We start from the raw sequence: 27,705 nt of genomic DNA, 5'->3' as shown, positions 1-27,705 counted from the left end.
ACTGCTGCATCGGTTTCATGTGGCACGGGACTTTACAGCATGACACATCTGCCTAGATGCATCAAGTTGTAAATATGTCGCCACATAGCAAATCTTTTGCACCGCCGCTGCGTCACAAAAGTGACGCACAGTGACGCAAAAGAGGCATACACCTATCATAAATCTGTCCCTAACATTTTAAATGATTGATTCAGGATGACGATAAGGTGTGGCCTATCCAGAGGTTTGTTTGAGGTGAGGCCTACTCAGGGTTGCAGATGAAATTTAGGCTTGTTGAAGAATACAGAGGAGATAATACATGTCCAGGCCTACCAATGAAGTGAGTCATGTCCACTTCACTCTTGAACAAAGGCCAGACCTCTTCTGTGTCCGTGGACAGGCCTAAAGCTCATCTGCACAATGTCATTCGTAAAGTTAGAAAACACAGTTGATGTAATTGAAAAATGTGGAGTTTCTTTTCCTCATTTCACAATCACATCACCTGTGTTTCCTTTGCTTAGGTATCTCATAGTGCAGATGGAGTCTAGCATATGAAAGAGTACACAGAAGTTCAGCAGTGTATACAACAATTTTGACATTTACAGAAGATTCAGCTTCTTATCTTGTTGGAGATGAAGTGAGGCCTGTCTTGCAACATGGTGCATCTTTTGCATCACTGCTGCATCGGTTTCATGTGGCACGGGACTTTACAGCATGACACATCTGCCTAGATGCATCAAGTTGTAAATATGTCACCACATAGCAAATCTTTTGCACCGCCGCTGCGTCACAAAAGTGACGCACAGTGACGCAAAAGAGGCATACACCTATCATAAATCTGTCCCTAACATTTTAAATGATTAATTCAGGATGACGATAAGGTGTGGCCTATCCAGAGGTTTGTTTAAGGTGAGCCCTACTCGGGGTTGCAGATGAAATTTACGCTTGTTGAAGAGTACAGAGGAGATAATACATGTGAAGGCCTACCAATGAAGTAAGTCATGTCCACTTCACTCTTGAACAAAGGCCAGACCTCTTCTGTGTCCGTGGACAGGCCTAAACCTCATCTGCACAATGTCATTCGTAAACTTAGGAAACACAGGTGATGTAATTGAAAAATGTGGAGTTTCGTTTCCTCATTTCACAATCACATCACCTGTGTTTCCTTTGCTTAGGTATCTCATAGTGCAGATGGAGTCTAGCATATCAAAGAGTACACAGAAGTTCAGCAGTGTATACAACAATTTTGACATTTACAGAAGATTCAGCTTCTTATCTTGTTGGAGATGAAGTGAGGCCTGTCTTGCAACATGGTGCATCTTTTGCATCACTGCTGCATCGGTTTCATGTGGCACGGGACTTTACAGCATGACACATCTGCCTAGATGCATCAAGTTGTAAATATGTCGCCACATAGCAAATCTTTTGCACCGCCGCTGCGTCACAAAAGTGACGCACAGTGACGCAAAAGAGGCATACACCTATCATAAATCTGTCCCTAACATTTTAAATGATTGATTCAGGATGACGATAAGGTGTGGCCTATCCAGAGGTTTGTTTAAGGTGAGGCCTACTCAGGGTTGCAGATGAAATTTACGCTTGTTGAAGAGTACAGAGGAGATAATACATGTGAAGGCCTACCAATGAAGTAAGTCATGTCCACTTCACTCTTGAACAAAGGCCAGACCTCTTCTGTGTCCGTGGACAGGCCTAACCCTCATCTGCACAATGTCATTCGTAAACTTAGGAAACACAGGTGATGTAATTGAAAAATGTGGAGTTTCTTTTCCTCATTTCACAATCACATCACCTGTGTTTCCTTTGCTTAGGTATCTCATAGTGCAGATGGAGTCTAGCATATCAAAGAGCACACAGAAGTTCAGCAGTGTATACAACAATTTTGACATTTACAGAAGATTCAGCTTCTTATCTTGTTGGAGATGAAGTGAGGCCTGTCTTGCAACATGGTGCATCTTTTGCATCACTGCTGCATCGGTTTCATGTGGCACGGGACTTTACAGCATGACACATCTGCCTAGATGCATCAAGTTGTAAATATGTCGCCACATAGCAAATCTTTTGCACCGCCGCTGCGTCACAAAAGTGACGCACAGTGACGCAAAAGAGGCATACACCTATCATAAATCTGTCCCTAACATTTTAAATGATTGATTCAGGATGACGATAAGGTGTGGCCTATCCAGAGGTTTGTTTGAGGTGAGGCCTACTCAGGGTTGCAGATGAAATTTAGGCTTGTTGAAGAATACAGAGGAGATAATACATGTCCAGGCCTACCAATGAAGTGAGTCATGTCCACTTCACTCTTGAACAAAGGCCAGACCTCTTCTGTGTCCGTGGACAGGCCTAAAGCTCATCTGCACAATGTCATTCGTAAAGTTAAAAAACACAGTTGATGTAATTGAAAAATGTGGAGTTTCTTTTCCTCATTTCACAATCACATCACCTGTGTTTCCTTTGCTTAGGTATCTCATAGTGCAGATGGAGTCTAGCATATGAAAGAGTACACAGAAGTTCAGCAGTGTATACAACAATTTTGACATTTACAGAAGATTCAGCTTCTTATCTTGTTGGAGATGAAGTGAGGCCTGTCTTGCAACATGGTGCATCTTTTGCATCACTGCTGCATCGGTTTCATGTGGCACGGGACTTTACAGCATGACACATCTGCCTAGATGCATCAAGTTGTAAATATGTAACCACATAGCAAATCTTTTGCACCGCAGCTGCGTCACAAAAGTGACGCACAGTGACGCAAAAGAGGCATACACCTATCATAAATCTGTCCCTAACATTTTAAATGATTAATTCAGGATGACGATAAGGTGTGGCCTATCCAGAGGTTTGTTTAAGGTGAGCCCTACTCGGGGTTGCAGATGAAATTTACGCTTGTTGAAGAGTACAGAGGAGATAATACATGTGAAGGCCTACCAATGAAGTAAGTCATGTCCACTTCACTCTTGAACAAAGGCCAGACCTCTTCTGTGTCCGTGGACAGGCCTAAACCTCATCTGCACAATGTCATTCGTAAACTTAGGAAACACAGGTGATGTAATTGAAAAATGTGGAGTTTCGTTTCCTCATTTCACAATCACATCACCTGTGTTTCCTTTGCTTAGGTATCTCATAGTGCAGATGGAGTCTAGCATATCAAAGAGTACACAGAAGTTCAGCAGTGTATACAACAATTTTGACATTTACAGAAGATTCAGCTTCTTATCTTGTTGGAGATGAAGTGAGGCCTGTCTTGCAACATGGTGCATCTTTTGCATCACTGCTGCATCGGTTTCATGTGGCACGGGACTTTACAGCATGACACATCTGCCTAGATGCATCAAGTTGTAAATATGTCGCCACATAGCAAATCTTTTGCACCGCCGCTGCGTCACAAAAGTGACGCACAGTGACGCAAAAGAGGCATACACCTATCATAAATCTGTCCCTAACATTTTAAATGATTGATTCAGGATGACGATAAGGTGTGGCCTATCCAGAGGTTTGTTTAAGGTGAGGCCTACTCAGGGTTGCAGATGAAATTTACGCTTGTTGAAGAGTACAGAGGAGATAATACATGTGAAGGCCTACCAATGAAGTAAGTCATGTCCACTTCACTCTTGAACAAAGGCCAGACCTCTTCTGTGTCCGTGGACAGGCCTAACCCTCATCTGCACAATGTCATTCGTAAACTTAGGAAACACAGGTGATGTAATTGAAAAATGTGGAGTTTCTTTTCCTCATTTCACAATCACATCACCTGTGTTTCCTTTGCTTAGGTATCTCATAGTGCAGATGGAGTCTAGCATATCAAAGAGCACACAGAAGTTCAGCAGTGTATACAACAATTTTGACATTTACAGAAGATTCAGCTTCTTATCTTGTTGGAGATGAAGTGAGGCCTGTCTTGCAACATGGTGCATCTTTTGCATCACTGCTGCATCGGTTTCATGTGGCACGGGACTTTACAGCATGACACATCTGCCTATATGCATCAAGTTGTAAATATGTCGCCACATAGCAAATCTTTTGCACCACCGCTGCGTCACAAAAGTGACGCACAGTGACGCAAAAGAGGCATACACCTATCATAAATCTGTCCCTAACATTTTAAATGATTGATTCAGGATGACGATAAGGTGTGGCCTATCCAGAGGTTTGTTTAAGGTGAGGCCTACTCAGGGTTGCAGATGAAATTTACGCTTGTTGAAGAGTACAGAGGAGATAATACATGTGAAGGCCTACCAATGAAGTAAGTCATGTCCACTTCACTCTTGAACAAAGGCCAGACCTCTTCTGTGTCCGTGGACAGGCCTAAACCTCATCTGCACAATGTCATTCGTAAACTTAGGAAACACAGGTGATGTAATTGAAAAATGTGGAGTTTCTTTTCCTCATTTCACAATCACATCACCTGTGTTTCCTTTGCTTAAGTATCTCATAGTGCAGATGGAGTCTAGCATATCAAACAGTACACAGAAGTTCAGCAGTGTATACAACAATTTTGACATTTACAGAAGATTCAGCTTCTTATCTTGTTGGAGATGAAGTGAGGCCTGTCTTGCAACATGGTGCATCTTTTGCATCACTGCTGCATCGGTTTCATGTGGCACGGGACTTTACAGCATGACACATCTGCCTAGATGCATCAAGTTGTAAATATGTCGCCACATAGCAAATCTTTTGCACCGCCGCTGCGTCACAAAAGTGACGCACAGTGACGCAAAAGAGGCATACACCTATCATAAATCTGTCCCTAACATTTTAAATGATTGATTCAGGATGACGATAAGGTGTGGCCTATCCAGAGGTTTGTTTAAGGTGAGTCCTACTCAGGGTTGCAGATGAAATTTTCGCTTGTTGAAGAGTACAGAGGAGATAATACATGTGAAGGCCTACCAATGAAGTAAGTCATGTCCACTTCACTCTTGAACAAAGGCCAGACCTCTTCTGTGTCCGTGGACAGGCCTAAACCTCATCTGCACAATGTCATTCGTAAACTTAGGAAACACAGGTGATGTAATTGAAAAATGTGGAGTTTCTTTTCCTCATTTCACAATCACATCACCTGTGTTTCCTTTCCTTAGGTATCTCATAGTGCAGATGGAGTCTAGCATATCAAAGAGTACACAGAAGTTCAGCAGTGTATACAACAATTTTGACATTTACAGAAGATTCAGCTTCTTATCTTGTTGGAGATGAAGTGAGGCCTGTCTTGCAACATGGTGCATCTTTTGCATCACTGCTGCATCGGTTTCATGTGGCATGGGACTTTACAGCATGACACATCTGCCTAGATGCATCAAGTTGTAAATATGTCGCCACATAGCAAATCTTTTGCACCGCCGCTGCGTCACAAAAGTGACGCACAGTGACGCAAAAGAGGCATACACCTATCATAAATCTGTCCCTAACATTTTAAATGATTAATTCAGGATGACGATAAGGTGTGGCCTATCCAGAGGTTTGTTTAAGGTGAGCCCTACTCAGGGTTGCAGATGAAATTTATGCTTGTTGAAGAGTACAGAGGAGATAATACATGTGAAGGCCTACCAATGAAGTAAGTCATGTCCACTTCACTCTTGAACAAAGGCCAGACCTCTTCTGTGTCCGTGGACAGGCCTAAACCTCATCTGCACAATGTCATTCGTAAACTTAGGAAACACAGGTGATGTAATTGAAAAATGTGGAGTTTCTTTTCCTCATTTCACAATCACATCACCTGTGTTTCCTTTGCTTAGGTATCTCATAGTGCAGATGGAGTCTAGCATATCAAAGAGTACACAGAAGTTCAGCAGTGTATACAACAATTTTGACATTTACAGAAGATTCAGCTTCTTATCTTGTTGGAGATGAAGTGAGGCCTGTCTTGCAACATGGTGCATCTTTTGCATCACTTCTGCATCAGTTTCATGTGGCACGGGACTTTACAGCATGACACATCTGCCTAGATGCATCAAGTTGTAAATATGTCGCCACATAGCAAATCTTTTGCACCGCCGCTGCGTCACAAAAGTGACGCACAGTGACGCAAAAGAGGCATACACCTATCATAAATCTGTCCCTAACATTTTAAATGATTGATTCAGGATGACGATAAGGTGTGGCCTATCCAGAGGTTTGTTTAAGGTGAGGCCTATTCAGGGTTGCAGATGAAATTTACGCTTGTTGAAGAGTACAGAGGAGATAATACATGTGAAGGCCTACCAATGAAGTAAGTAATGTCCACTTCACTCTTGAACAAAGGCCAGACCTCTTCTGTGTCCGTGGACAGGCCTAAACCTCATCTGCACAATGTCATTCGTAAACTTAGGAAACACAGGTGATGTAATTGAAAAATGTGGAGTTTCTTTTCCTCATTTCACAATCACATCACCTGTGTTTCCTTTGCTTAGGTATCTCATAGTGCAGATGGAGTCTAGCATATCAAAGACTACGCAGAAGGTGAGAACTGTATGGAACATTGCTATGTAAGTCAAATAATCAAAATCTAAATTTGCCAAGCACACATGGGGGTGTATTTACAAGGACCTTCCACCACGGGGAAAAATAACATCAAAGGGACTCAAATGCCTTTTAAATATACCCCAAGCAACCTATGAAACTCTAGCACTACATATCAAGAAACCTAATTGATTTCAAAAATCGTTTTTAAACACATCATCTAAATCAATTATATACCTACATTCAAGGGGAAATGACTTAAAATGGCCTAAGACACATGAAAGCGTTTTTTAAGGCCCTTGCACCATTTTTGGGTCGCTTTTAACATGGCTATGTTAGTCAAAGAATTAAAATCTAAATTTGCCAAGCACAGATGGGGGCATATTTACAAGGAACTTGCACCACGGGGAAAGGTCTTAAATTAAAATTGGAAAAATAACATCAGAGAGACTCAAATGCCTTATAAATATGCCCCAAGCAACCTATGAAACTCTAGCACTACATATCCAGAAACCTAATTGATGTCAAAAAACGTTTTAAAACACATCATCTAAATCAATTATATACCTACATTCATCGGGAAGTGACTTAAAATGCCCTAAGACACATGAAAGCGTTTTTTTTAAGCCCTTGCTCCATTTTTGGATCACTTTTAACATGGCTATGTAAGTCAAATAATCAAGATCTAAATTTGCCAAGCACAGATGGGGGCGTATTTACAAGGACCTTGCACCACGGGGAAAGGTCTTAAATTAAAATGGGAAAAATTACATCAAAGGAACTCAGAAGCCTTGAAAATATGCCCCAAGCAACCTATGAAACTCTAGCAGTACATATCAAGAAACCTAATTGATTTCAAAAAACGTTTTTAAACACATCTTGTAAAGCAATTATATTCATACATTCATGGGGAAGTGAGTTAAAATACCCTAAGACACATGAAAGCATTTTTGTAAGACCCTTGCACTATTTGTGCGTCACTTTTAACATGGCTATGTAACACAAAGAAACAAAATCTATTTGTAAAACACTTGACACAAAGCAACATTTTAAATACACAACTTTCTTCATAATTTTCTCCCTAAACCATACTATTCTCTATCTAAATTAAATGAATCTTTTCTCACCTTAGCAAATACTTTATGAGTTTCAAAACAGTCTCAGAAACACACCAACTTGTCTTTAGCAGAGCAAAAGGTATGCACTCCAGAGTCTGCAGCCATAAAAAGCACAGAAAAGCTGTAATTCATCACACATATCTCTCATGTCACCCAATCAAAACTCTTCCCTCACTTTTTTCAAATCAACACCCTTCCCCCCTCTGCCCTTTCTGCCTTTTTTGCATAGCAACCACCTCCTGAAAGACCTCTGATGTTTGCAAGTTCACACAACAATGTTTCAATTGAACTCTGAACTCTCAGTACACCTGCATATCCAGTGCAATCTTTCATAAAATGATTCTTTTTTTACTATTCAAATTACATCTTTCAAAGAACTCATCCATGCACCCTAACTTTCTGTTTTCAGCAATCAAAATCCACCAATCACTGCTACTGCTTCATTAACACAGAAACTCCACAGTTTTTTTCATTTTAAACTCTTATTTTTTCAACTGCCTTTTCATTGCCACACTTCATCTGACTGCAGCAGAACCTCCTCTCACCATTTTTTCTGTCTGGATTGTTGGACATAGTTATATCCACTGGGCTCAAAGGTTTGCTGATAACAGAAATTTACCTAACCTCAATTTACAAAATGTGGAAATCAAGTGGATTGCCCACAGAGGATTAAAATGTCACCAATTGATACCATTGGTGAAAACCTTTTTGCATTTGCCAAAACCTGACCTGTTAATTGTGCACTGTGGAGGTAATGACTTGGGCACTTTGACTGGGGTAGGTCTGGAAATGCTTTTAAAGGACACCTTTGAGCAATTGATGGCACTTTTTCCTCAAACTGCCTTGGTATATTCAAATATATGCCAAAGACAGAAATGGAGGTGGTCGAACCAATTTTGTCCACAAATTAAGAAATCGAGGAAGCATGTAAATAAGTCTGTTTCAGCTTACATGAGAGACCATGGAATGGGCTCCATCTACAACAATAACTTGCGTTACTACATGCAAGATATCTACAGAGGAGATGGAGTTCACTTCTCAAATGAGGGGAACAGAATTTTCATCCTCAATTTAAGACTGTGCATTGCTACCTACTTGTAGGTACCTACATCAGCCACAGGACCCAAAAGCTCTTTTCAGAGCTACCCTACATCTGATCACTCACAATTATTATTTTACTCTAATTTTTTTCACTAATTTTCAAAAAAGTACGCTCCCCGGAGCGCTACCCGGTACGCGCACCGGACGCTAACCGTGCGATTTTTTTTTAAAAAATTGGGTTTTTTCGCACATATGGGCCTCCTCAGCCACCCTCAGAAAACCTAGGGGGTCAAGATACTTCTACCGTGCCCCCTTCTAACCATTCTGAACATTATTTGCCCTCCATCTTGTATCTCAATTCTACCGAAACACAAAATGGTGGACTCCCGTAACGCTGCCGGTTCGCGTACCGGGGCGCGCACCGGGAAGCGCTCCATTAAAAAAGGTGGGAAAGTAATTTACAGAAAAAACCCTGGAGACAATGTCACCAAATATAGATTAACTCATACTACATACCAATCCCTACCATTTTCACAAATTTGGTTGGAATACCATTTAGCCATTTAGCCTGTGGACCTCTCTAAATACCCTGAGGTAAATTCTTCACAAAACACATCTGAAGTGTTGGAATTGACAACCAATTAAAATGTTACTTTCATTTTCTACTTTTTTTACCTGACATTTGATTGGTTATATACCTGAATATATATAAAAAAAGAGAGAAAAACACAGCCATTTTGACTACTACTTCCTGAACTACATTGCAAGATCATTTTCACTCACAACTTAAACTTGTTTTTAAAAGGTAAGATATTATTTTATAAATTTGAAAACATTTTCAGATAGTTATATACTATCCCTCTGTAAGAGTTAGACATTGAGAAAGGCTTGTTTATTATAATTATGGATTGATTTAGGTTTCTGTGGTATAATTATGAATTTACATAGGCTTTTTCACAGGCACTTTTTAATAGTACTACTTCATGCCTCAAAAGTACCTGTCTGAACTTAAACCCAACAGTGCCCTATCTCTACTGATATATATTTTTTTTTCAAATTTCAGCACAAAAATGCAAGGAGAACAGAACGTTTCCTTTGAAATTGTCCTAGACATGAACAATGAGGAAATAATTGAACCCATTGACTTGGAATTCATGGATGAATCACGAGACCATGAACTTCTACAATGTGTAGAATCTGTGGATCATTTACTTCATTATGATGACGGTCAAATGTGGGAAGTTATGTTCACTCAACAAGAGGACATATCGGACAGTCAAATGTTAGACGTTCTATTAAATTTTGAAAAACAATCCGAAAAATAAAATTATATGTAATATTAAAAAATTGTTTGAGTCTTTAATCATTTTTATATGTAATTCATAAACTAGTACCAAATTGATTATAATGTAAAGTCAGACTTATAGTATACTGTGCACAATTCCAAAAATACATTTATATTTAATAATCATTAATACTGCTACTTAAATATTTTTTTTTTAAAAACAACAAAAAGAACAATCAATAAACATACAATATTTCAAAATATCATAGTCTATGATTCTTTTTTCCTTATAGTACGCTCCCCGGACCGCTTCCCGGTGCGCGTACCGGGCGCTCCCCACGCAAAAAAAAAACATATTTTTTTTTTTTTTTGCCCCGCGGGGCCCTTTTAAAGCCTCCACATCAAACCTAGGGCGTCAGGGAGGATCTACTATGCCCCCTTATGGTCATTTCCCCCTTTCTTTTGGCCTCCTCTTGTCTCTCGATCCTACCGAGAGACAAGATGGCGGCCGCTCCGGACTCTTTAGAATGTTGACAGACACCGGAGAGCCAATCAGCTTCGCTTCGCGAAGTTCCGTTACGCGTCAGGTACGCGAACCGGGGCGCTGCCCGGAGCGCGCTTACAGATATATATATTTTTGGGAACTTTAATTTCTCAAAATCCACTGGAGCACATATATTGAGACCTAGCAAAGGCACATCGGGCTACCAGTCCCTACAATTTTGCCAAGTTTCGTGCAAATCCATTCAGCCGTTCGGGCTAAAAGTGAGGCCAACCGCCCTATGGAAATTAACATGGGAAAAACGCGTTTTGGGACCCCCCTTTTTTCTCGGCCCCCCCTTGACGACCCCCCCCAAATTTTCAGTGGCTGCTCAGAAACAAAATGTTCCATTTTCCTGAAAATTTCAGCCAATTCCGTCCACAAACGCCAAAGTTATTAGACATAGAATTTTCAAAAATCCCATAGAGAAAAAATCCTAACTATATATACCTACTGGCGACCGCCAGTAGGTAATATATATATATATATATATATATATATATATAATATATATATATATATATATATATATATATATATATATATATATATATATATATATATATATATATATATATATATATATATATATATATATATATATATATATATATTATATATTACCTACTGGCGCTCGCCAGTAGGTAGATATAGTCAGGACCTATTTTCCATAGGAAATCCGCAACATTCTATTCGGAGCACTGGTTGACGAATCTTAGCGAAAATTTCAAAACTAATGGCCAGGTCCGCTCCGCTCTGCTTCTATCCTTAAAGTCTCGGGGTGATTCGTGAAGCAGGGGCCGAGAAAAAAGGGGGGTTCCAAAACATGTTTTCCCCATGCAATTTTCCATAGGGAACTTTAGCCGCAGCTAGAGCCCGAACTGCTGAACGGATTTAGACCAAATTTGGTAAATAAGTAGTCCTCAGATCAGACTTGTGCCTTTTGCTTAAATGGTGTGAATCTGTTCAGTAGTTTTTAAAATATTAATGGAACAAGAAATATATATATCTGGGCGGAGCCTAATGACACATCTCATCGTGAGATCTGATCGGCTGTCAGCACTTCATCAAAGAAGTGTTGGCAGCCATCTTGGGACCAATATACATGATATCACCTCATTAAAAAGCATTGCAGTTAATAAAAGGTTTTACGACTTTAGTTACATTATAAATCATTTGTTGATGGTACGATACTCATTTTAGGAATTGTGGTGTGTTTTAAGGTGATTTTACCATGTGAAAAAGCCTTCTGCTGGGATATCATGAATCATGTTTGAGAGAAAACTATTTTCTCATGCTTGTCCCATAGAGGTTTGGAAGGTGCTCCAGAAGCTAAAATGAGAGCATATTTTCTGTAAATTCACATTATCTTTCTCAGTCATGTGAGCATGAAGTCTGACATTCTCAGTAAAACATTTACATCCAACAAGGGCAGATACTGTCAGTTGATTCCTTTGTGTTCTACTGCAGCTTCCCAGAGTGTTCTAAAGAACAACTAGAGCGCTAACAGCCTTACTATTCGCAAAATTACGGCACACCTGAAGCCATCTTGATTGGAATAAACTGGTAACACTTAAAACATTTAATTTAAAAAGGAACAAAATAAGGGGGTTTATTTTGTCATAGAAATTATGGTTATTGCTGTAGAAAGAAAAATTAGGACATGTTTTAAGTGAGATCTCAAATATCTTCCTGTTATATTTCAACAGGAGCAGCCTGTCAGTTGATTGCTGTGTGTTCTACTGCTGCTTCTCAGAGTGTTCTAAAGAACAACTAGAGTGCTAACTGCTTTACTAATGACAAAAGTATGGCACACCTGAAGCCATCTTGATTGGAATAAACTGGTAACACTTAAAACATTTAATTTAAAAAGGAATAAAATGAGGGGGTTCATTTTGTCCTAGAAAGAAAAATGAGGACATGTTTTAAGTGAGATCTCAAATATCTTCCCTATTATATTTCAACAGGAGCAGCCTGGCAGTTGATCCCTTTGTGTTCTACTGCAGCTACAGAGAGTGTTCTAAAGAACAACTAGAGTGCTAACAGTCATACTTATGACAAGATTATGGCACACCTGAAGCCATCTTGATTGGAATAAACTGGTAACATTTAAAACATTTAATTTAAAAAGAAACAAAATGAGGGGGTTCATTGTCATATAAATTACGGTTAGTGTTGTAGAAAGATAAATTAGGGCATGTTTTAAGAGAGACCTCAAATCTTCTTCTATTTAATTAGAAAATTCTGACATGCAGACTGATCAATCACTTTCAATACCAGCAGTAGACTTCCAGTTAACTCCCTGGTGAGCACTACCCCCTACACTACTCAAACACCATTGCACTACCCTAAACCCTAAAGCACTACCCCAGCACGAGCCCCTACACTACACAAAAACCACTGCACTACCCTAAACCCTAAATCTACCCCCAGCACGACCTCCTGCACTACCCAAACACCACTGTGCTACACTAAACCCTAAAACACTACCTCCTACATTACACAAGCACCACTGCACTACCCTTAACCCTAAATCATTACCCCCAGCACGACCCCCTACACTACACAAACACCACTGCACTACCCTAACCTCTAAAACACAATCCCCTACACTACACAATTACCACTGCAGTACCCGAAACCCTAAAACACTCCCCCAGCACAAACCTCTACACTGCCCAAACACCACTGCACTACCATAAACCCTAAAACACTACCCCATACACTACACAAACACCACTACACTACCCTAAACCCTAAAACACTACCCCCAGCACGACCCCCTACACTACACAAACACCACTGCACTACCCTAAACCCTAATTCTACCCACAGCATGACGCCCTACACTACCCATTCACAACTGCACTACCCTAAACCCTAAAACACTACCCCGCTCGACCCCCACCACTACACAAACACCACTGCCCTACCCTAAACTCTAAATCTACCCCAGCACGACCCGCCTACATTACATAAACACCACTGCACTACCCTAAACCCTAAAACACTACCCCCAGCACAAACCCGCAGACACTACACATACACCACTGCACTACCCTAAACCGTAAATCTACCCCCAGCACGACCCCCTACACTACCCAAACACCACTGCACTATCCTAAACCCTAAATCAACCCCCAGCACGAACTCCTACACTACCCAAACACCACTGCACTACCATAAACCCAAAAACACTACCCCAGCATGACCCCCTACACTACCCAAACACCATTGCACTACCCTAAACCTTAAATCTACCCCAGCACGACCCCTTGCACTACCCAAACACCACTGTACTACCCTAAAAGACTACCTCAGCACGACCCCCTACACTACACAAACACCACTGCACCACCCTAAACTCTAAATCTACCCCTAGCACGACCCCCCACACTACATAAAAACCACTGCACTACTCTAGACACTAAATCTACCCCTCAGCACGACCCCCTACACTACACAAACACCATTGCACTACCCTAAACCCTAAAACACAACCCCCAGCACGACCCCTACATTACACAAACACCACTGCACTTCATAAAACCCTAAAACATTACCCCCAGCACGACCCCCTACACTACCCAAACACCACTGCACTACCCTGAACCCTAAAACACTACCGCCAGCACAACCCCATACACTACACAAACACCACTGCACTACCCTAAACCCTAAGTCTACCCCCAGCATGCCCACCTACACTACCCATTCACCACTGTGCTACCCTAAACCATAAAACACTACCCCCGGCACAACCCCCTACACTACCCATACACCACTGCGCTACCCTAAACCCTAAAACAGTACCCCCAGCACGACCCACTACACTACCCAAACACCACTGCGCTACCCTAAACCCTAAAACACTACCCCCGGCATGACCCCCTACACTACATAAACACAACTGCCCCGTGGTGCGTTTTAAGTTGAGTAATTAATTCCTCTTCAATCTTGAGGGTCCCTGGGGCCCAACTAGCCCACCAGGTACCTCCAGTATGTGCCAGGGAGCTGCGTTGCAGAGAGGTGTTCTGAGGCCACGCCCCTTTTTACACCTCTCTGCAACGCAGCTCTGTGGCGCTTACTGGAGGTGGGCTAGTTGCACATCGGGGACCCTCGGTATTCATGGGGAGTTAATCCTTCAACTTAAACCGCGCCACAGGGCGCGTTTGCACAGTGGTGAAGAGAGGGGGTGGGCCTGAGTTCACATGTGTGAAAATACACCCTGTGGTGTGGTTTAAGTTGGGGAATTAATTCCTTGTCAATCCTGAGGGTCCCTGGGGGCCAACTAGCCCACCAGGTACCTCCAGTAAGAGCCACGGAGCTGCGTTGCAGAGTGTATGTGAAAGAACAGCCCCTATCCCATGCTCTGAAGCGTCTGTCTGCACTTAGAACTCTTTGGAGAAATCAGGAGCCAGGAGCACGGGCGCCATGCACATGGCCGTCTTCAGGGTGTCGAATGCTACCTGACAGGCGTCAGTCCAGATCACTTTCCGGGGCTGCTTCTTTGAAGTCAGCAATGTCAAGGGGGCAACGATGGTGCCGTATCCCTTGACGAACCTCCTGTAGAACCTGGTGAGTCCGAGGAAGGCCCTCACCTCCGTTTGGGTCTTGGGGGCTTCCCAAGCCAGGATGGTCTGAATTTTGGGTTGAAGGGGCGCCACCTGGCCGCTCCCAACTTGGTGTTCCAAATACACCACCGAACCCTGCCCGATCTGGCACTTGCTTGCCTTGATCATGAGGCCTGCCTTGCGCAGAGCCACCAACACTTCCCACAGGTGTCGCAGGTGTTCCTCCCACGTTCTGCTGAACACTGCGATGTCGTCCAGGTAGGCAGCACTGAACGCGTCCAGTCCAACCAACACGTGGTTGACCAACCTCTGGAAGGTGGCAGGGGCGTTTTCATCCCGAAGGGCATGACCCGGAATTGGTAGTGCCCATCTGGGGTTGAAAACGCTGACCTCTCTTTGGCCCCATCAGTTAAGGCGGTCTGCCAGTACCCAGACGTTAAGTCAAACGTACTGAGGTACCGGCCAGCCCCCCAACCGATCGATGAGCTCATCAGCTCTGGGGATGGGGTGCGCGTCAGTCTTCGTGACCGAATTGAGTCCTCGATAGTCCACACAGAACCGGAGTTTGGGTGTGGCTCCCGGCGTCGCAGCCTTCGGGACCAAGACCACTGGGCTGGCCCAAGGACTGCTGGAGGACTCAATCACCCCAAGAGTAAACATCTTTGAGACTTCCTCTTTGATGCAGGCTCGTACCCTGTCAGTCACGCGGTAAGCCTTGTGCTTCACCGGCAAACTGTCTCCCGTGTCCACATCATGGACGCACCAATCTGTGACACCCGGAACCAGGGAGAACAGGTCAGAGAATTTCCCCAGCAGCTGGCGGCAAGCACTCTGCTGCTCAGGGGTGAGGGAGGGTGAGAGGTTAACTCCATCCACTGACCCGTCTCGCTCGGAGGCCACCAAGAGGTCCGGAAGAGGCTCGGTCTCCTCCTCCATTCCATCATCGGTTGCCAACAGCATGCCCACTTCGGACCTCTCCAAGTGGGCCTTAAGGCGGTTAACATGTAGGACCCTCAAAGGGTTCCTGGGAGTTTGCAAGTTCACCAGGTAGGTGACAGGACTCTTGCGCTCCACAACCTCAAATGGACCCGTCCACTTATCCTGAAGTGCACAGGGCTCCACTGGGGCCAAGACCCACACCTTTTGTTCAGGTTGAAGCTCCACCAGAGTGGCATTCTGGTCGTACCACTGCTTCATCTCTTCCTGGCTGGCTTCCAGGTTTGCCTCAGCAGGTTGCCTGAATCGCCTGGTCTGGTTTCGGAAGGCCAGCATGTAACTGTATACATTCTGGGGAGGTTTCCTGGGAGATTGCTCCCAGCCTTCCCTAACCAGACTCAGAGGTCCTCGGACCAGGTGACCGTACAGAAGCTCGAAGGGACTGAACCCGAGCGACTTTTGTGGCACCTCTCGGTACGCAAACAGTAGGCATGGCAAGAGGACGTCCCACTTACGCCTCATTGGTCCTTCTAGGCCCATAATCATGCCTTTCCAGGTTCGGTTGAATCTCTCAACCAACCCGTTTCCTTGGGGGTGGTAAGGGGTGGTGAACTTGTATGTTACACCACACTCTTGCCAAAGGGACTTCATATATTTCGATATGAAATTGGTGCCCCTGTCAGACACCACCTCTAGAGGGAATCCTACTCGTGAGAAAATTCCCATCAGTGCTCGTCCCGCCACGGGAGCCGTCACTGTCCTCAGAGGGATGGCTTCAGGGTACCGGGTGGCATGGTCCACCAAGACCAGGATGAACCTGTTGCCCATGGCTGTCTTGGGGTCCAGAGGCCCCACAATGTCAATTCCCACTCGCTGGAATGGGGTACTGACGACGGGGAATGGTTGGAGGGGAGCCTTGTTCTTCCCTCCGCACTTACCACTTGCCTGGCAAGTTTGGCAGGTCCTACAGTGAGCGTCTGAGCTCCTGTGCATCTGGGGCCAGTAGAAGTGGGTGACAAGCCTGTCATAGGTCTTGTCCATCCCCAGATGTCCTGCTAACGGCACATCGTGAGCCAAACCCAGTAGGAAGGCTCTGAACTTCTGGGGTACCACCAGCACACGGGCTGACCCAGGTTCAGCAGCCTTAGGCTCTGAATACAGGAGATCGTACTCCCAGTAGACCAAGTGTTTTCCGGACTGAACACCATTGGCCTGGTCTGCAGCCTGCTGCCGCATACCCACGAGAGAAGGGCACTTTTTCTGCTCCTCGCAGAATTCCTCCCTGGAGGGACCTCCTTCTTGCTGCCAATGGGTCAGCTCAGGCAGGTCTCCCAGTTCAGCGATCTGTTCCCCGGTAGGCTCCAGGGCATCCCCCTCGAGGTCTGCTTCCTCCTGGGCCGTGGAAACTTCGGGAGCTGGCTGTCCGCGCCCCCTGTGCCTTCTCTCTGAGGCCGGTTCCTGGGCCTCTCCCTCAGGCTCCAGGACTTCTTCAACACCCCTACTGGCTGCCATGGACTGCGTGGTCACGCACGCCCAGTCGGGTAGACCCACCATCCGCAGATGAGTCGTTTTCTCTACCTTTCCCCAAGGGGAGTTCTCCAAATTGTTCCTTAGCAGACAATCTACAGGCATGGAGGTCCTCACAGCGACTTGCAGAGTACCTGAGACCCCCCCCACTTGAAGGGAACCTGAGCCATCGGACACTGGCTCTCAGAATTGTCAGCATTGACAACCCTACAGTAGGCGTGCGGTACTACCTGCTCTTGAGACACCAGGTGCTGCCTCACTGCAGCCACACTGGCTCCTGTATCTCGAAGAGCCTCCGCCTTCTTACCGTTGATGGTCACTACCTGCCCATATTTCTTAGTGTTACTGGGTAGGTAGTTCTCGGGGACCATCTCACTGTCTCCTAGCGAGACTAGGGTCATCTGAACGTGATCCCCACCCATTTGGATGGCTACTTCCTCCCCAAAGTTAACATTAGCTAGTTGCCGGGATGGAGCACCAGTGGGTGCGGGTTTTGCAAACAAGCGACACTTAGGGTCAGAGGCAACGTGACCCAGGTCGCCACACCTAAAACAGGTGATGGGCACTCTTTGAACAGGTTTACCTGTCGGGCCCCGGTTGATTTCGGGGGTGGAGGAGGCTGAGAACCTTTCCCTTGGTTCCCTTGGGGATTACTTTGGGGGCCTTTGTGGAACCCTTTCTGTTTTCCCCTGTCCCCCCCACTCTCCTGCTGGGGACCCTGCCCACCTTTGGCTGAGTCTCCCACTGGACCCTTGTGGACCCTGGTGCTGAGCCAGCGGTCCGCTTCCTCAGCAAGCTTCCTCGGGTTGGACAGCTTGCTATCGATCAGGTGCTGGCGTAACTCAGGGAAACAATTATTAGACAAGTGCTCCCATGCCATTAAATCAAGCAGCCCTTGAAAATCATTTACCTTACTGCCCTTCACCCGACCATCCAGCGCTTTGCAGAAAAAGGTCACATACTCCACATATGTACCCCCTTGAATCTTCACACACTTCCTAAACCGCTGTCGGTACATTTCAGGAGTTAATCCAAAGCGATACATCAGGGCATCTTTCATGTGCGGGTAGGAATTTGACTCTTCAGAAGGAAGATCTAGCAGGGTATCCCGCCCCTCGGTCAGGTACCGTCCCGACAACCCCGCTCCCCAATCTCTCTCAGGGACCCGGTGGGAGGACATGGCTACCTCGTAGGCCCGGAACCACTGCCCTATGTCATCCCCCTTACAATACTCCTTCACCACATCTTTCGGTATGTAGACCCTCGACTCTACCTGGGCTGGTTTTGTGCTGCCACCAGGAGCTGCGTCCAAGCTCTTTGCTTTCAGCTTCAATTCTTTCAGGCGTATCTCATGCTCCAGCTGGAGCCTTTTCTCTTCCATTGCCATCTGTCCTTTCAATCTGGCCATCTCTACTTCATGCGCTCGGGTTGCGGCCCTGTCCGCCAGCTCTTCTGACGACGGTCCTCCCTGCACCTCGAAAGGCTGTCTCGTGGATCCACTACCACCTGATTTTCTGGCTCTCTCGACTCTTTCCAGGCTCTCAGTGCCTTGATGTGCTGGGCTTTGGTTTTGCACCCTGAGTGGGCGACTCTGTACTTTACGCATAGGGCTCTTGCCTGCTCAAGTTTGCACTTGTCAAGCCCTTCCCAGTCAACATCGTCGATTCCAGAGATAACGGAGGGTGCTCTTTCGGGGAGTGAACCAGGCATGGTTTGGAGATTGGAGATCTCTCGGCAAGAACGTAAATCTGTGGTTTCATTATTGGTCTGCTCTCACTACGTGGTGATCAGTAATTCACTGTACATGAATCATAAATGCAAATCCGAAATCCTCACCGCTGCCTCCAATGTTGGAACCAGAGGTCTCTGGTTGGCACAGGTATGCACTTGTGATAAGCAGGGACCCTCACTTCCAGTCAGGGCAAGGGAACTACTCCTTCGAATAACCCCTGCTCACCCTCTAGGTAGTGTGGCGCGAGCAGACAAGGCTAATCCTCAGGGCGATAGTAAGTTAAGCATTTATAATCACACACAGTAAACCCACTGACCCACAACAAATGGACACCAGTCGTATGGTTGTATCAAAAATACGTATACTTTATATAAAAGATATGTTCAAGCAGGATTATCACAAGAACAAAATAACGTTTAGCGATTTGAGGCCACCAGATTACAATAGGCAAGCTTAGTCTTTAAATGTTCGTTGTTCAGCAAGGTACAATGACAGGGAAATAAGAATGTTGCGGACCCTGGATCCGATGTGAACTCGAGACGGAGTTGAAGTGTACCTTGCTTGTGGAAGTCCGAGGCGTTTCAGGCACGGCTACTGGTGAGGGCAGACCCAGGACGAGGCCAACGGTTCTCCAGAGGATCTCTCCGGCTCGGTCCCCCTCGAGGAGCGAGGCGGGGGAGCAGGACTGTGGAGGCTTGCGGCGATCCGGGTCGATGCAGCTCACGGGGCGAGGCGCCGTTCAGGCCTGCGGGACGTACTACTTCTTAGCACGCCGGGACGTACTCGTGGATCTGTTAGGGGCGTTGCGTTCTGTGGCAGGCGGGTGCAGCACCAGGCTTCTGGTACCACTGTATGGGAAGGCCTTTCTTGAGGTGCGGCACGAGCCCAGGTATGCAGGAGGGCAAAGCGAGACAGTCGGGTACGTTACAACGTACGGACCGTCCGAGGCTATCAGATGCGCTCCGTGCAGATTCCGACTGGAGAAGATGAGAGGCACACAACGCGCTCCGTTAGCGGCGAGGTGACAGGAGAGCGGGCGGCCCGGCACTGGAGCAGTGAGCGACTCAGGGATGAGCGGGCTCTCTACGGCGGGGCGACCAAGCTCCGAGCTGTCACGACCTGGGAGGGGGCGAAGGCACCCGAGTCACAACTCTGGCGAGGGAATAAGAACTAAGGCCCAACAGCAGACGGGCACAAGCAGAATAGAACCCAATGGTCCTGGGGTTCCGTCCAGGGGGCAAGCTCTCGATCAAGCCCTTGGAGATTGTTTCAGGCACAAGTCTACAAAGTCCTCTCTGGTCCTTTCCTCTCCATTCTCAGCAAGGCACCACTGCAGGCCAGTCTAACAGGATGCAGACTGGTTTCCGTCCTTCAGCTTCTCTTGGTCCTTCTAGTCAGGCAGAGGTTCGTCGTGGTCAAAACTGGATCTGATTTGTAAGGAGCGGAGCTCCTATCTTTATACTGTGTTTCTTTTGTCTTTGCAGGCCAGGGGGCCTGAGCCTAGTTCAACCCGGTTTTGGAGTACTCTGTTGACAGGACGCTGCCGTCTTCTTTCAGGGCGCAGGGCAGAGACATCAGACGCTCTGCAGGAGGTGGAGCCAGCATTGTGGTGGTGGAGCACAACCCTATTCAGAGTCAAGGACTACTCCGCCCACCCATCCTGGAGTAAGCACCCCATTCTCCACCTGGAGCCCCCGACTGTCCCCGGGAATCTCCCAGCCCTGTCACTCACCCAAACCCAGACAGCAGATACACATCCTGGCAGAGGCGGGCTGAAACAGTGAGGCCAGCAAAGGCTAACTTTCTAAAAGTAGCATTTGCAAACACAGGATATTAAAATAAACCTTACTAAAGGAAGTATTTTATTATTCTGAGTTGAGGCATACTAAACTCGACGTGCTACCGTGTTCCCTGAGCCTGCCGGGACCATAGCGTGTAATAGTGCCGACAGCTCATCTGGCCTAAGAGAACAAGTAGCCCTTCAATAGTGAAGAACTAAAAGGGCGGTAATTCACTACTAGGACATGCCACACTCTAGGCTTGTCCTACCTTACGCTTACAGTGCACCCTGCCTGTAGGCCTACCATAGGGGTGACTGATATGAAGGTTAGGGAAGGTTCAGGGACTGGCAAGTGTGGGCACTTGCGCAGTCAGTGTGACAGTACGAGACTGTACGCGGGGTCTGCAATGGCGGACCCGAGACACATCTTATGATGCCGCTTCTGTGGGTGGCGCAACCAGCGCTGCAGGCCCACTAGCAGCATTTGTATCTACAAGCCCCGGCACTCCATGTGCACTTTACTGGGGACTGATAGTAAACCAAATAAGCCAATCGTGGAAATCAATTACACATACACTTTACATTGGGAGCACTTGCACTGCGGCACGGATTGGCCGTGGCGCAGTGCCCTGAGCATCGAACACCAGTAAAAAATCTGAGGCACATCAGCAAAAAGTGGAAGGGAGACTCACACCAAGGTGCCAGGTCTAACATAGATGGAGGAGACAAGAGCTGTAATGACAACGTGTAGGCTCATCAAAACCATATGAATCTCTTCAAATGTAATCATCTTCCTTCATTATTTGATAATGCTGGAAGCAATTAGAAACTGGCAGTCAAGGAATCAGATCATGCCCAGTCCATTTTACCTTAATGGAACCATTAACAGAAGTCACCAGGAAACTGTGAGACCCAAGACAACAATGTGGATCTCTTAGCATTCACCCAGAGATTAAAAGTATCTGGAATCTCCAGCTGAAAGTCTAGCCCAAAATGAGGAGGTATTGAGGGATGTGAACCCGGAATACCAATTTCCTTTGTAATTCCTCATTTTTCAGAGGACCCTCAGGTTTCAAATTGTGCTGGCCGAATTTCCACCAATCTGCAGAGTTGCTGGTATCCCTGGTCACTCATTACAGGAGCCTATGTCTCGGTGATAGACATATTCCAGTACATTCCTAAAAGTCTGCTTTGGATTTGCATAATGTGGTTTCTATTGGTGCGCGCCATGGCAAGGCTCGGCTATGCAGTTGTCACTAGCTTTAACACATTGAAAGTTAATACAACGGCATCTGTGGCAATTTTCACTACCTTAAAGATTGGAAAATTGGGCGATTGATCAGGGACTACAGGTCTCCATACACTTCTTAACATGCATATGTAAGTAGCCCATGGCCCTTCATAATCGCACTATGCACTAATTTCTGTTGATAGTGAAACTAATTTTTTTTTAATAAGTTGGTCGGAAACTCCAATGTTGCTATTGCACCAGGAAAAGATTTCTAAAAAAAGTCCTAGTAGTGGTCTGTCGATGAACACGCGCATTACCAAAGCTCTCTTGGTCAAACCCCTATATGTGCTGACACCAGTTTTTGATAATTCATGACAGTGCTCTTTGTTGCAGGACATTTTAAGTCAACGCAGTAGAGACTTTCTATTTTCTTTGTGTGTGGTTCCTGGGATCATAAGGAAGACTAGAGCCATATACTATACAATCTTTGCAAGTTTCATCTCCATTACTATCAATGCCCGTTTGCACAACTTTGCTCAACTGGAGTGCGAGTTATTTTTAAAGTTTTGTAGTACAAAAAGTTATGGCTTGTCTTCAAATATTTCGAAAGCAAAGCCTGCAACTGACTCTAATGATCAGAAACATTGACTCGCTTCTTTTAAAGGGCTTAATGTGGCCTGCCCATCTGCCAGGTTGGAAATAGGCCTCATTTAGAATTCGGTGGTATGTGAAAATCCTTCTGGTGGAAATTCTAAATACGGTACATTCATTGCTGAATGTCCTCCTCCAAACTCCTGGAGGAATTCTGGGGGAAATTAGCCTAAAACAAATACTGTGTGGTCTGCCAAACGAATATGCCACAGGTTCAGATTGTGAAGCTCTTGGTGGTGAGTGATGTCACAGACGCTGGCATGAAAGTGGAGGTGGGGGTCCTAGGTGCCAGAGCAGGCAGTCAACTGATGTAGAGTCCGAAGCCCATTACCATAAAAAGGGGATGTGTGGATTATACTCATGCACTGAGGCTCAGGCACTCTACACGGCATCACAACCAATGAAAAACTGGCAAGCTTTTCTCCAGCCAAGACACATGAAATCATCAGAGGGCCCACGGCTAATTCACAGGGAGCAGTCTCATAGGGAACCACAACCGATCTGAATCAGTTACACCTCCCCATCTCTAAAACATTATTTATCCCGAGGAGATTTGGTGCAAGCTCATAAGTGTCCCCATTAGCTGTAATTACAGGACAGAAAATCCGACTAATATCACGAATAATAAACTCTCCAGGAAACATTTGGGTGGGTGGTCGCCTTAGCCGCACAACACAAGGGTAAACAAACATAACTCCTACCCACTCATATTTCTAAAACTACTGTTCTACGGAAATGGCGGTATACCAAACCGTGAGGAGGAAAAACAACCAATGCGGGCTGATCAAAATGCAGACGGCACTTCACTTGCACCGACATATGATTGAGGGAGACTCACCTATTGCCCCGCTCTCTTGGCATTGAGAGCCTAAAGATGTATATAGGCAGATCTGAAATTGGGATAATGAAAAACTGGCCAGTAAAACGTGCATGGCAGGAATCAGAAGAGGGTGAAGACCCTCGTGTATGGCACCTTTAGACATAAGCACGGAAAGTGTTGAATGGTGCAGTATGTGTAATTTTTTGGATTCCAAAATATGCCAAAAAAAGCACGGCACATACATATGTTCCATTTAAACATGTATTTAAAGCTGCACTCGAATGTTGAGACGTTTTTATAAAAGTATGTGGCGTATTACCTGTTTTGATGCAATGAGGGTATTTCAGCGTTCCATTGACACACTGGACCTTGAGTTCACCTTGTGCCAGAACAAATCCTTCGTTGCATGCAAACTCTATAATATCACCGTGGAGGGAATGTATATTTGCTTCGTAATTCCATAGCAGTTCAATGCTGTTGCTTCTCATTTCATCTGCATCTGCCTTACACGGTTCTGTAACAGAATAAAGCACACAAAATACAAGTTGTTTGCGACATTCTTTTATGGCAGGATTAGGAAGGCCGTCTCATCCCACCCGTAATGTTCTTTGTAAAGGCACTACTCAGAAGTTAGCTTCTATGGCTGCATGATCTGTTAGAACAAGTCAGTGTCTATGCATATCACGTTAAATGGCCCATTCAAAAGACGAAACGTCCTTTAGGACGAAGCCGGAATCACGCTGTCCCTTCACAGCGCCAGCAATATAACGATCCCGTCTTTAGCACGCATTCCTTCATCACACAAGTCGTAACAACGACTTGCTTTAGGGAGGCCATTGGTGGAATTGTGTTGGATTTAAAGACGGACACCTTCCCTACTGTTGCTCAGACTGGAGTTGGAATAGTAAATTAAACTATTCCAAAATCCTGCGCCCACCTAAGGCAAGTTGTTAAAAGGACTTGCGTGCTGAACGAATTAGTGCAAAAGATACATGTCTTCTGATGATAGTGTTCCGAAGCCATGCGTTCTAAATGCAAACATTCATTCAAAAGGCAACAGTTCATCCAATAATGGCTGTAACAGGAACCACATCTTGCGTTGTTCTGAAGCAAATGGATTTCTTGTTTAATTTGGAAACAGGTACATTTTACATTATTTTCATCAGGAAATTTGTTTACATTAACTGGGTGAATTGTTTAATTGTATAATCGCTAAAATGCAAATTGTTTAAAAACTGACCAGCATACTTACTGACCCCTCCTGGATCTGGGTTACTACAAGATTAAGTCACAGAAAAATCTTTCTGAATCATGCCTATTAGTACCACGTGCAAAGCCATTCGTTAGTATCCGAAGTAGTACTTATGTAGTACTACCTCACATTCTCACAAATGGCTTCGCAAATTGCCCCCAAAACATCTAAATTGACAACATTAAGAGAATGCAGTAATGTGACAGGTGACAGGTAATTCCCATAATATTACTGAAGCCATTTGCTAAGGGAAACTCTGGAGGGATTACCAGCCGATTACAAGTGGGACTTACAGGGTGACCTGAGAAATAAGGATTTACCTGCACAACTGGTAATTGAGTATCGGTTAAATGTTTAATTCAAGTCAAGTCAAGTTGTTTATTTGCATAGTTAATTAAAACCGTTGCAATACAAAAAGATATTCAATTAAAACTAACACGTACATGTATAAAACTCTTGTGTCTAAAAACCATGCTAAAAAAAGAATAATTGTTAGTTTTGTGCAGTTATAGTACAACTTGAATTGTATGTTCAAAAAGTCATCAGAACCCTTGCATTTGTTTTTCCTTGCTAGGTTCCTATTGTCTGCATTTCTGGCATTTTGCTACTACACAGTCTCAGATACTTTACTGTTCTGCACGTTCACTATATTTCATAAAAGCAATTTTTATGTTTTTGTCATATATCATAATTGCAAATTTTTTCCCAGTTTTTGTACCAGAGATTTTGCTTGTTTGCATCAGATGAAACCTCTTGGAGCAATACCCAGGGACTGCGGATTTTGTCATTCTGATGGGACTGGTAACAAGAGTTACTGACCTAATAGAAGTTAACGTGCAACTTGTAATGAGGCCACAGAGGTTGAATGTGAACAAGATTTGCCCCCACATCCTCTGTTACGCAGCCAGAGGCCTAATTAATCATCTCCTTTTGAGAAAAATACACTATTTCAATATTTTCATTGTATTAATGAATAAAAGATAATCGAAAGATATACAAACAGTGCAAACAACACCCAAATAGCGCTTTATTACACCACTTCATTTTCCAATTTGTATTCCAGCCCTAAAATTCACCTGTATAGGCTGACCAGAAAGTTGGGCTGACATGATTAGAGTTAGAAAAGGGATGTGATATGACAAATAATTATATTGGTGTTGTGTTTACAGCCCAAACTGGCTTAATATATGTCTGTTAGGGGTCCACAGAAGGATACATAACAGGAATTAATGCTTTTATTACTGCTTAAAAGTGTGCCATGACTGAATACATTTATGGGGCAGTAATCCCCATGTGTGGGGTGGGCGGATCTAGATTACTTTAAATGATCTTTATTGATTTTCAATACGAAAACTATGAAGCAATAAATACTGAGACAAAGGAAAAAAGACAATAACAGGTGGAGATGACCTGTAAAAAAAAGGAAGTTACGGGTGAAGTAGAGAGTCAAATTTAGTTGTTCGCAGGACACTGAATGGGTGGAAAAACAATATAGCAGGCATGTACACAGGCCATTTTATACATAGTGTTGGTATAAATTAACCATATTAAAAAGGTACTCGGAAAAACAAGTGAGAAGAGGGTAGATATATAGATGAGGAATGAAAATGGAAGGTTTGAAGTCAGGCTCCTACTTTCATGTCACTAGTACAATGCTGAGAATAGAGGTATACACATGTGAGATGCAAGGTATAGACCAGCGGTTCAGGGAGGCTTAATGGTGTTAAAGTAAGCATTATAGACATTCAGATAGATCTAGGTCGGGGTTTCAATGGGGAATGCTGGAGAGCAAAGATTTCTCCACTCCTGATGCATGACACCCAGTTAAGCCAGACAATAAATTATGGTTTGTGTGTCTCTTTCCAGTTTGCCGTAATTGTTTTAACTGCAGTCGTTAATAAAAGATCAAGTAATAAACGATCAGTAGGGTTGCAAATGTCAGGGTGAATGAAGCCCTTTATAAGAATTGCCAATTCCTTGTTTGGTTCTATGTTACAAAGTTAGGCAATGAAGGAGAAGAAATTATCACTAAATATTCCTACCAATATGCGTTGAAAGAGGAAATGAGCAATATTTCTAGGTTCTTCCTTACAGTTCCTGCATGTGAGGATATCTACGTTATTCATATCGTATAGACAGGATGGGGTCCAATAGGCATTGTGGCTTAGCCAGAATTTAGTCTGAGATAATACTGGTGAAATGTTATGTGAAGTAAGTGACTTCCATATGGTGTTCCTCTCAGTTATAGGGTGTGAGCAATGATTGTCCCAGCCTTCCATTATTTCCTGTTCATACAAGATTTTTGGGGATGTATCAATGTATCGAATTTATAGAATTTGGGGACATGATGGCCTATTTTGTTGAGATTACTGATGAGAGGTGGAAGGGATGGCTCCTTGTTGTAAGATTTGGTTTGGTGATAGACTTTGTAAGTGTGAGGAGTTAATCAATTCCCGGTTCTGTATATGATATTGTGTTTGCAGGTTGGAGAAAGATAAAGGAGAGGCAGTAGAGCCCAGTTGTTTTGGGAAATAAATGCACTTGATTATCCAGGAGTCCTAGTATAGTGTTTGAGCTTCTTGTGTGATTTTCGAGTTGTATCAAAGAGAGGTTAGATTGGAAAATTTCAACAGTGAGGGTAGTTTCATTCCAATGGTGAGTAGGGCAGTCCTAGTGTTTTATGAGTAGGTATTTGGAAGTGGTGAGGTGTTTGTCGTAGATAGTGAGAAGCGCAATATTATGTTATGTTGTGTTAAAAATATTTATTAAGCTCATGTACACC

At 44.4% G+C, this 27,705-nt stretch overlaps 1 protein-coding gene across 1 annotated transcript in view; it reads right to left on the bottom strand.

Moving 5' to 3' along the window:
* The window catches only part of LOC144755180 (coagulation factor XIII B chain-like), a 291,682-nt gene that overhangs the window by 126,409 nt on the left and 137,568 nt on the right, over positions 1–27,705 (bottom strand). Inside the window, exon 9 of the mRNA XM_078643823.1 lies at positions 23,991–24,185. Coding sequence (XP_078499949.1) covers positions 23,991–24,185 — 195 coding nt within the window. The remainder of the gene's footprint in view (positions 1–23,990; positions 24,186–27,705) is intronic.

This window comes from Lissotriton helveticus, chromosome 1_1 (assembly GCF_964261635.1).
Source record: "Lissotriton helveticus chromosome 1_1, aLisHel1.1, whole genome shotgun sequence".
Taxonomy (NCBI): domain Eukaryota; kingdom Metazoa; phylum Chordata; class Amphibia; order Caudata; family Salamandridae; genus Lissotriton; species Lissotriton helveticus.
This window is presented reverse-complemented; position numbering and strand designations above follow the sequence as displayed.